General features: G+C 42.9%; 1 protein-coding gene across 6 annotated transcripts in view; it reads left to right on the top strand.

The window, feature by feature from the left end:
• Positions 1 to 11416, top strand: part of LOC122780275 (nuclear receptor coactivator 2-like) — a 29460-nt gene that overhangs the window by 6787 nt on the left and 11257 nt on the right. For 4 of the 6 annotated variants that reach the window (XM_044043165.1, XM_044043156.1, XM_044043148.1 and 1 more), the window contains exons 1-9: positions 1665 to 1883; positions 4082 to 4192; positions 4297 to 4475; positions 4721 to 4824; positions 4910 to 5087; positions 6459 to 6659; positions 9003 to 9104; positions 9184 to 9324; positions 9824 to 9971. In XM_044043165.1, the coding sequence (XP_043899100.1) occupies positions 4101 to 4192; positions 4297 to 4475; positions 4721 to 4824; positions 4910 to 5087; positions 6459 to 6659; positions 9003 to 9104; positions 9184 to 9324; positions 9824 to 9971 (1145 nt within the window). In that variant the 5' untranslated portion in view covers positions 1665 to 1883; positions 4082 to 4100. Of the gene's footprint in view, positions 1 to 1277; positions 1331 to 1664; positions 1884 to 4081; positions 4193 to 4296; positions 4476 to 4720; positions 4825 to 4909; positions 5088 to 6458; positions 6660 to 9002; positions 9105 to 9183; positions 9325 to 9823; positions 9972 to 11416 lie in introns of those variants that run through there. The other 2 variants (XM_044043131.1, XM_044043140.1) reach the window with 2 other exon arrangements.

The following is an 11416-nucleotide window of genomic DNA, read 5'->3' as shown; positions in this document are numbered from 1 at the left end:
TTGTTTTACGGCGTTATAGCGTAGTTTTAAGGCGTTGTAGTGTAGTTTTACGCCGTTTTAGTGTAATTTTATGGCGTTATAGTGTAGTTTTACTATGTTATAGTCTAGTTTTACTGCATTATAGTGTAGTTTACTATTTTATAGCATGGCTTTACTGCATTATAGTGTAGTTTTACTGTGTTAAAGTGTAGTTTTACTGTGTTATAGTTGGGGCTGGGTGATATCTCAATATTTTAATATATATCGATATATTTCTAAACGAGATACAACACGGGACAATATCACTTGTATTGATATAGTTCATTTTGCATTAAAATAACAATACATGGGCCGCAAGTTCGCACCTATTTCTCCCTGCTTCTCCACACACACACACTGAGGCGTCTACCCGTGGGGGATGTGGGTGTTTTAACACCCACACTTTTCCCGGTGAGAGGGTTCAACACCCACACTTTTTCTGCAGTTTTTCCTCAGATTTGCACAAATGCCTCACTACAGTCGCTCCATTTCTGCGCTTGCTGCAGCTGCCTCCTCTCCCCCTCCCTCTCCTGTCATAGCCTCAAACATGACACCGGCTGATGACTGGCTGTTCTGCCTTCAGTCCTGCCTCTCTTGGTGTGTTAGATTTATCTTTCAGCTTGTGCTGAGGAGGCGGGAACTAGCTGGTTCATAGTTCACACGCAATATAGTTGTGAATCATTTTCAATTACTGTCAGTCACTTTTGGACATATGGAAGCCCGAAGTTGTCAATATTGATAATTGATATTGATGATATTGATTATCATATCAACAAGCTGTGTTGCCTCTGGAAAACATTTGATCTAATATGCTATAATGCTTTGGGGGAAACCCCAATTACATCACAGGAAAAAATATCGAGATATATATTATCGCCATTCAGCTAAAAAATATTGAGGTACGACTTTTAGTCCATATCGCCCAGCCCTAGTTATAGTGTAGTTTTACTGTGTTATAGTGTAGTTCTACTGTGTTATAGTGTAGTTTTACTGCGTTGTAGTGTAGTTTTACTGTGTTATAGTGTATTATAGTTAGTTTGTCAGTAAATGTTGAAAAATGTTGATCATTGTTTGTCAAACCGGGAAATGATGATGTTCTCTTAGTTCACAAACTAAAAAGAATCAGTGTTTTATCATTTATTTGTTTGAACGTATTCACATTTAAGAAGCTGAAAATGAGGCAAACTGATTTTTATTGTAATAGTTCATGGATTAATTGTCTTTCCTGTGTTAATGATTCTCACTGTGTGTCTCCGTAGACTGTCGTCACCATGTAACACTGGAATTTTACCCAGGATGCTTTGCATTTGAGGTAAGTGAGCTTATTTACTTCCATAAAAGGTGAGAAATAAAAAAAAAAAAAAGGCGTTGTGCATTTTCCAACCTTCGGGTTGTGGCCCCCATTTGGGGAACTTGAACAGTTCACAAGTGGTTGTTTTTTTATAATAAAAGTGTAATTCTCATGTAAACAATAGAGCATGGAACCTGAGGGGGGTGGGCAAGGGGGAGATAAAAAGAAGGAGAGACAGGGGGAGAGAGAGTGTTTCTGTTTCCTGGTCATCAGCTAACAGGAGCGGGAGGAGTGTGTGGGTGAGTGTCCATGTGATGGGGGAGGGGACAGAGAGGGAGAGGATTTGTGGCATGTAGTTTGTCAGCTGTCATTAGACACACACACACACACACGCACACACACAGGCTGAGTGATCTCACACAGTGAAGACAGGAAATACAAAACAAGTGTGTGACTCAGTCACTGTGTGTGTGTGTGTGTGTGTGTGTGTGTGTTGTTGACCAGTGATAATGGGATGTCTGCTCAGCTCTGGACTTGTTATGGACCTGGTCTGGTTGAACCACAGCAGAGGGAGGTATGTGTGTGCGTGTATGTGTGTGTCACTCTGACATTCTCTCTGTGGTATAATCTGATTTGAACTTTGTTTATTTTTAAATGTATATGCAGTAAATATATGAATACATGAGTCCCAGAGCAGCTAATTCATGTTTTAGCACTTTTTGTTGTAGTTACAGTAAAAAAAACGATAGTTCTGGTTTAAATCAGATTATTATGATGTAAACGAAGTGTGTGTGTGTGAGTCAGAGCTGGACTTTGAGCGGCCGTGTGTGTGTGTGTGTGTGTGTCAGAGTGTACGGTCAGCAGGTCAGTCGCTGCTCTGTCACCTGAGGTTCAGCAGCTGTTTAACTCCTCCCTTTAACAAAAGTACAAATACTTTGTTCAAAAATGGTACAAAAATTCATGTATCTGTACTTGAGCTGCTTTACACTTCAGTTTTCACACATTCACACATCTTTCGCTCACATTCACTCGCTGCAACATGGGCTTAAGTGTCTTTGCTCAAAGACATATGTAGACAAACAGAATTGAACCCACAACCTTCCAGTTGAAAAATAGTAAATCAAATCATTACAGTAAATGTCTTATAGACTTTTTACTTCAGTAATATTATAATAAAGTGTCTCAAAGAACGCTGATGTCGTCGTGACGTTTCCCTGAAAGTGTCTCAGCTGTGACTGTGTGTTCATTTTCACACTGAGAACAGAGATAAGTGACCTTTGACCTCTGTAAACTCTCACTGTGTTTTCACTTTCATTTCATGTCATTATCTCTGCTTCACTCAGTCACCACATTTGTGAAACACTCTGAATTATTGAGCAAAACAAAAATAAAACCACAAAATCAAAAATACACAAATTGTAAAATAAAATAAAGTTCAGAAATATTTTATTTTATTTGTTTGGTCTGCGCTCCCTCACTTCCTTTTGAAAGAAAACTCATTCACTCGGACACTCACTCATTCACTCACACACGTACTCACTCACTCACTCACTCACTCACTCACTCACACTCACTCACACACACACACACACACACACACACACACACACACACACACACACACACACACACACACACACACACACACACACACACACACACTCACTCACACTTGGAGCTTTCATGAGAAGAGTTGGGATTGTAGCCTGCTGTTGCTAGCATAGCTTTAAACGCAGATTCATGCTTAGTGTGCCGCAGAAACTTTCTGACAACCTAAACAAATGCTGACATGACTAAAAACAGGATTTATGTTAGCCAAAAAAAGTGACTAAAAACGTGATTTCCGGAGTTTAGGGTCAACATGTAGCCTACTATTGCTAGCTTTCCTTCACCTACCTGAGTAACCACGTGTTTGTACTTCGTTACATCACAACTCTTTTTTTTTATTCGTCCACGCCAGAGCGACTTCAGGATGTTTGCTGAAACCACGTAGATTGACGAAATGCTCGTTGTCCCTGGCAACGGGCGGCAAACCACTGACCATGGAGCCTCCAGCTCAAAAATGCATCACGGTGGCAACAAACAGCAGAGACGTGCACACAGAGAGATTGGCCACCATGATTTCTCATTGTATTGTTTAATTTTGTCTATCATTGTACAAACAGTGCTGTACAGAACCACAAATAAAACACACAACTAGGACTCCTCATGTCCACCCACAGTTCCCTGACCGCACTTTTGAATCTGCAAAACCTTTCAACAACTTTTGATGCCTTTGATGTCTCACCCCTTTACATAGGCTGCAAATTGCCAAAATGGTCGTCTTGGGCTGTGAAATCTTCCCACAGAGTTTCGTGAAATTCTTAATTTAATTTAAAAAACTTAAGTTTGGCTCGATTTTCCCAGGATGCAGATCATAAAGAAATGGAAGCCAAAATTCAAAATGGCCAACTTCCGGTTTGGCCAAATTTGTGTCCATATATGTATTCAGGGTCACTTGTGTCACGTAGGAAGTTCCATGGTGAATGGTGGCGATGTTATAGGGAACTTCCTGTTGCATGGCAGATGGTCAACCTAGCCAAAATTCAAAACGGCCAATTTCCTGTTGAGCTAAGGCCATGGTCCCTATTTACTTTTTTGTTTGTCTTCCCACCAAGTTATCGTGAAATTCGGAGGAACTCAACTTTGGCTCATTTTTTTATGGATTTACTTCTTATATACTGTTAATAAAAGTGTGAATTATAAAAGTTTTTTGCACATGTCCACCTGCAGGTGCTGATATTTGGTGAAGATGAGCAGTAAGGGGGGGGACACCCCGGAGCCCACCCGAGGCAGGGAGTCCCTGAAGAGGAAGGACTGTCAGTCAGAGCTGCCGGGACCCAGGTGAACAGAAACATTATATATATACTGTATATATAAATGTATTAAAGAAAACACTCAGACGAGTTAAGTGATTGTAAAATAAGTCAACTTGATTTGTCGTGCAGTCCTAAGAGGTGCAGCGAGAGGAGGAACCGTGAGCAGGAGAACAAATACATCGAGGAGTTGGCCGAGCTCATCTTTGCCAACATCAATGACATGAACATGAATGTCCTCGACGTCAAACCAGACAAATGTGTCATTCTCAAAGAGACGGTTAAGCAGATCAGACAGATCAAAGAGCAGGGTGAGTGTCTGTGTGTCCTCGTTTGAGAGAGGACACTTTCTTCCTGTTCCTATCTCCTTAACTGCTCTATACTTCCTTCTCTGATTCCTACCTCCTTCTCTTGCTCTTCTTGGTATCAGATCAGTGCATTTGATTGATAGATTAAAAACAGATTTTGTGTCCATGATTTTTAGTGTCTGTGTGATTCTATTTCACACATTTAAAATAAAGATAAATAAATGCATCTTCCTCCTGGTCTCTTCCAGACAAAGCTGCGGTGGAGGACGCTGAGGAGGTGCAGAAGGCCGACGTGTCGTCCACAGGACAGGGCGTCATAGATAAGGACGCTCTCGGGCCGATGATGCTGGAGGTTTGTTCTGTCGACCCCAGAGAAAAGAAACTGGGACAGAAAACGATGAAAGAATAATCTTCTTCTTCTTCTTCTCGCTCCTCAGGCTCTGGACGGCTTCTTCTTCGTGGTCAACGTGGACGGTGTCATCGTATTTGTCTCAGAGAATGTCAGCCAGTACCTGCACTACCAGCAGGAGGAGCTCATGAACACCAGCGTCTACAGTGTGCTGCACGCCGGGGATCGCGCCGAGTTTACGGAGAACCTCCTGCCCAAGAGTCTGGGTAAGGAATCTTCACACAGAGGGTAGTGAGGGTAGTGAGGGTAGTGAGGGTTAGCGAGGGTTAGCAAGGGTTAGTGAGCGTTAGTGAGCGTTAGTGAGTGTTAGGGTTAGTGAGACACACGATCCCTCTGAAGATATCTGGTTGTTCTCCTCATGCGCACACAAATCCAAACGTGACAACATGATTTATATCTACTTTTACTCACGCCTACTCTACTGCTTTGCTTGGGTGGAGCTAAAGCCTGTGGTATACTTCTGCGCACATGCCGCGCATCGCATCGCAACACATTGCAACACATCGCGCACCCTGGTATACTCACACGTCAGTGTCCTGTAGTATCTTACTTCACCATTGAGTGGCGGTAGCAGCTCCCTCGGACACACTGGGGTTACGGCCGGTTCGAGGGTCGCCAGGTCGAGGCTCAGATGACTATCCTTCAGATGTATCTCCTACTTCTTTTGTTGTTGAAATGTTTCTTCTGCTTGCTGGGCGGGGGTTAATACTCCATCTGCTGGTTGGATGGAAGTTTAGTTTGTGCATGCACTGTCCACATGCAACAGACACGCTCTTTGCGTGTGGTTCTAAAATCTGAGCTGCATGCGCAGCTGGCGCTTTGATGCATTGCACAAGCCCTCTGCTGAACAAAGAGGTAATTGCGTAAGGCAGTCGGATGCGCCTCTAGATATCATATTCATATTTTGAACTTGAACGGGTTTTTTAAGTTTACACCTGAATTTTTAGGTTAATCCACATATTTGATTTGCCAGTTTACGCTGGATTTTCCTTCCTCCCGTTTATCCAGGTCCCCCAATGAACGTAGAGTGTCCAGTTATCCCTTATGTTACCATCCTGTTAAATACTGTCGTTGCTGACAGGATACTGCGTACCTCTCATTACCGTATCTCTTAGTCTGTTCAAACATGATGGACTGGCAATCTGTCAAGGGTGTGACCCCGCCCTTTGTTCTATGTCAGCTGACATTTTTGTACAGTGCCCCCTGCGTGACCCTCATCTGGAGCATAAAGTGTTAGATGGATGGATACCGGAAAGCAGAGAAATAGAGCTTTGCACCCATATACATGTCATTACGATAGACCCTTAGGACTTCAATCGCAGACGAGATTCACCAGCAAGTCACATGTTTGTGACATCAGCTTCTCAGTACCATGATTCCTAAATGATTGAATAACTGAAGTCTAAATAAATCCATGATGGTCCATGATGGTTCATAAGAGGGTTCATGGAGATCCAATGGGGATTGGGTACGTTGCTCGAAGTACCCAAGTCCTTCCTTGACCTGTCGGGATTTGAATGGGCAACCCTCAGCGAACTTTTCACCATGTCATTCACGTCTGTGTCTCTCTCTTCCAGCCAGTCACCGCAGCGCAGATACGTCCAGCAGGAACAGCCACACCTTCACGTGCCGCATGTTGGTCAAGCCTCGCACCGACAGTGAAGCACGGCCGGTGTCTGACCTGCAGGAGGCGCCGCCACCACTGCAGCAGCAGAAGTACGAGACCATGCAGTGTTTTGCCGTGTCCGAACCCAAGTCTATCAAAGAAGAAGGGGAAGGTATGGAAAATGACCCCCGTTATTTACTTACCTCAATATTTACTTACCTTATTGTTTTAGTCAGAAACTTGGTGGGAAGATGTGTCCATTGGGAGTAATGTCACGCCAGAGTTCTCCCAATTCCAGCTGAGAGGTATTCTGGTATGTCTATGGTTAAAAATCAAACTTATTTACTGTAGAAAATAGTTAGAAGTTCTTTTACCGGTAAAAGTAGCAGCGTTTGTACGAATCTTGGAATCCCAAGTCAGGGTTGGTGAGGTTGCCCCAAGTTTCTGAGTTTAGGCCCCATTCCTGTGTCAGGATCACCCATGACCGAGGAAAAAAGGAACGTGACGCCATTAATTTTCCTTTTCTTTTCTTTTTTTTTTTCTTTCTATTATTAATATTACGTGGTTTGCGGTTATTTTTGAGGAGGTTAACAAGCATAAATACTCTTGAAACTTGGCATTGAGGTCAGGTGTGCCGAAAAAGCGATATTGGCATAGTTCCCGGACCTGTGTCTGTCTACAGGTCTACAGTAATTAAGAACAAGAAAATTGAGTTCCGCCAAATTTCCTGAAACTTGGTGGGAAGATGTGTCCATTTTAACGAATTGCACCCGAGATAAATTCGAACCGACATAAATAAAACACACCAATTTGAACTCAACACATCAAAGGTGAAAAGTTGTTGAAAGCCCATGGCAACCCTCTGTGTTGCGTATTTGGCGAATTTCGACCATTCGCCACGAAACAGGAAGTGCACTATGACGGCATACGTTGAGTTCCACCAAATTTCCCGAAACTTGGTGGGAAGATGTTATCGACCAAGACAAACCAAGTCGACCGTAACCATGGCCTTAACTCAACAGGAAGTCGGCCATTTGGAATTTTTGGTCCATTTTGATGATTTGCACCCTACGTAGATGAGCGAGACACATCAAAGGTGAAAAGTTGTCAAAAGGTTTTGCGGATTCAAAAGTAAGGTCAGGGAACGCTTGCCTGACTTGTGTGGGGACACGAGGGCTCTACTGTGTGCTGTTCTAGTTTCTAGTTCTTTCCTCTATGTCCTTTAATCTCTTTCTGTATATTCTCAGTTTTCTCTCTTCTTTCCTCCATTTCCACCTCTGTCCTCAACGTTCCTATCACTTTCCTGCCGCTCTCTCTCTCAATCCTCCACCTCTTCGTCTCATCTCCGGCGTCCTGTCCTCCTTTTTTCCCGCCATAACGATTCCTCCCCTGTCTCTTAGGAGATGCTAATTAGTGCGTGGCACTTTGTCATTACCCTATCTTATCTTTAGGCGCCTGACAGAAAGATTTAGTTCCCCTGACAGGAGGAGAATGTCTGCTGGACAGACTGTGGACTCCTGAGCTTCACCATATTATTTTTTATTTAATTTTTGAATAGTTTTTCCCAGATTGAAGCTTTGACTTTGACGCAGTGTTGACGCTGAGGTCAGTGTTTAAAACTACGGTCTGTGCTGAGGTTAATTAAGGTCACTGCACTAAGTCCAGTTTAGAGACGTCTCTTAATGTTCTGACAACGTGCAGAAGTCGCTTTAAAGTATAATCGTATGGTCGTGTAATCATTGATGTCGTGTTTCTACATCAGCGCAATCAAACAAATCAGAATCAAGAATGCAAAACGTTTATTGTCGTCGGACAGAGTTCTGCAGCTCAATCACAAACGATTAAAGGATAAAGAGATACATAAAAAGAAAGACGCCTCGAAAGAGACAACATGAACAAACGCGGCTAAAATAACAAAGAGATGGCGAAATGATGAACAAATGAATGTTGCGCATAAATAAATTACTATTGCATATGACTTAGGTTTTAAGGTTAAACCGTCTGACAGCCCATGGAATAAAATTGTCCCTGAGTCTATATAACATGGAATAAAATTGTCCCTGAGTCTATATAAAAAATGTCCTTGAGTCTATAAAAAATGTCCTTGAGTCTATAAAAAGTGTCCTTGAGTCTATAAAAAGTGTCCTTGAGTATATAAAAGGTGTCCTTGAGTCTATAAAAAGTGTCCTTGAGTATATAAAAGGTGTCCTTGAGTTTATAAAAAGTGTCCTTGAGTCTATAAAAGTGTCCTTGAGTATATAAAAGGTGTCCTTGAGTCTAAAAGTGCCCTTGAGTCTATAAAAAGTGCCCTTGAGTCTATAAAAAGTGTCATTCAGTCTATAAAAAGTGTCACTAAATCTATAAAAAGTGTCCTTGAGTATATAAAAAGTGTCACTGAGTCTTTAAAAGGTGTCCTTGAGTCTTTAAAAGGTGTCCTTGAGTCTATAAAAAGTTTCCTTGAGTCTTTAAAAAGAGTCTTTATGATTTGAAGCCATGTTTGCATTTAAACTGGCAGATTTGCATTCCTGTCTGATATGCGTGGCCAGAAGAGTCCCCGTCAAAGAAAGACCTGCGATGTCCTCGTACGAGAGCTTCACCACAAGGCAGGACCTTCAAGGTTGGTGTCGCACTAAATCGAGATCAATGATCCACTTTTTTCAGTTCAGTGAGACCGAATCCTAATGTCATTTGTCCAGGTAAGATCACGTCGCTGGACACGAGTCTCCTGCGAGCGTCCATGAAGCCGGGATGGGAGGACCTGGTCCGGCGCTGCATTCAGAGGTTCCACCTGCAGAACGACGGAGACATGTCCTTTGCTAAAAAGCACCATCAAGACGGTGAGTGAGTGAAAATCAGCGCTGAAGAAGACTTTCGTTAGAATAGAGCTGCGGATGTTCACACCGCCATGGAAAGTATGGAAACAGCTGGGGCTTATTATTTTAGACCTGCAGCATTCGCTAATTCATTGTCTACCGCTGTCTCCTCCACATGAGGGTCATGAGGGTCAATCTCAGCTGACATGGGGCTAACGGTTGTCTTCAATCCTGTCCTAAACTGTGTCCTCAAATCCTCAACTATTTGTCCAAAGTTCTCTCCTCACCTCGTCCTCCGACTGTTTCATCGTCCTGGCAACACAACATCTGTCCAGCAGAGCAGTGGTCTGAGTGAACAGCAACACTTCCTGCCAAAATGGCGTTGTTTTGGTCTCAGAGAGTTGCATGATGGGATTACATCATCGGTCTATAACAGACTAACATCTCAGGGAAATCATTATTGACAGCAGTCGCACTAAAGTGTGTTGCTCATGCTGGTGTTTGTGTCTTTGTGTCGGTGCAGTGATGAGGAACGGTCACGCTCTCAGTCCCATGTACGCGTTCTCTCTGGCAGATGGAAAACTGGTCTCCGCTCACACCAAGAGCAAACTGGTTCGCTCTGCTGTTACCAATGAACCACAGCTCTACATGTCCCGGCACGTCCTCAAGAGGTAACAGCTGCTCTGTCCTCACCTCTGTCCTTACCTTTGTTCTCAGCTCTGTCCTCAGCTCTGTCCTCAGCTCTGTCCTCACCTCTGTCCTCACCTCTGTCCTTAACTATGTCCTCACCTTTGTCCTTACCCCTGTCCTCACCTCTGTCTTTAGTTTTGTCCTCACCTCTGTCCTTAACTATGTCCTCACCTTTGTCCTTACCCCCTGTCCTCACCTCTGTCTTTAGTTTTGTCCTCACCTCTGTCCTTAACTCTGTCCTCAGCTCTGTCCTTAACTCTGTCCCCACCTTTGTCCTCACCTCTACCTCACCCTCTGTCCTTACCTCTGTCCTCACCACTGTCCTCAGCTCTGTCCTCACCACTGTCCTCAGCTCTGTCTCCACCTTTGTCTCCACCTCTGTCCTTAGATTAGATTAGATTTCAAACTATGGGGGAAAAAAAGGCTGATCTGGGGGGGCGTGGAGACTTCCCAGGTGGCGCGTGAGTTCTGTTTTTTTTTAGGACCTAACTAAAGTTTAGCAGGCGGAACTTTTGGTCTCGATGTGACCCAGACTCATTTAAGTGACGTACCACAACAAAATCTACACTGGTGACAAGATTTGGATAATAGAGAAGTTTCTGGCAGGGGCAAAAAGAAAAGTGTGCAATGTTTCGTAAACTAACAACAAGCCAACGTCAGCCGAAACGGAACAATGAGTCACCACGACCAAAACCCAAGACAAGAAAATGCCACCAAAGACCAAATGTGTGTTGTGTCTCAAAACATTGGCAGAGGACAGCATTTGTATTGCTAAAACAAAAAAATGTGATTTGCACAGCAAATGATTGATATTGGTAAAGTATTCTTTGTTATCCAAATGTATTTATTGTTTATAAAATGACACTATTATAGTTATAATGGCACATTTCCTATTTGTATTTGAAAATTGCTTTTTCACGAAGCAATATTGAGGTTATTTGTATTACTAAAGCAAAAATGTTATTTGCACAACAAATTATTTCTTCTAATATTGATTCGTTAATGTTATACTTTTGTTACAATTTTGTGAGAGTCACGGGGCCCCCAGGAAATTTCTTCCACCAAAGGGGGGCTCAACAGAAAAAAGTTTGAGAACCACTGCATTAGATCATAACATAACTTTATATTTATCTCTTCACTTTTGTCAACACCACAGCGCCCCCTTCCTCAGCCCGTTGGTTTCAGAGTCAGGTTTTTGTGGACACAGTGTTGCCAGGATTGTTACCTAGAGAGTTTCACAGATCAGTGGAAAGAACTTTTTCTTTTTCCAGATTTCTCTCCTCATGACTCGGGGAAACAATGACAGCTTTGATTTCTGGTGTCAGCGCTAAAGCTCGTCCGTGCTTCTCTCTGTTAGCGCTTTGTTGTGTCACATGATTTTTTTACTTGATGACAAATTGAAGCTGAAAGAGTGGGTTAGAAGTTA

This window comes from Solea senegalensis, linkage group LG1, assembly GCF_019176455.1.
Source record: "Solea senegalensis isolate Sse05_10M linkage group LG1, IFAPA_SoseM_1, whole genome shotgun sequence".
Classification (NCBI taxonomy): domain Eukaryota; kingdom Metazoa; phylum Chordata; class Actinopteri; order Pleuronectiformes; family Soleidae; genus Solea; species Solea senegalensis.
This window is presented reverse-complemented; position numbering and strand designations above follow the sequence as displayed.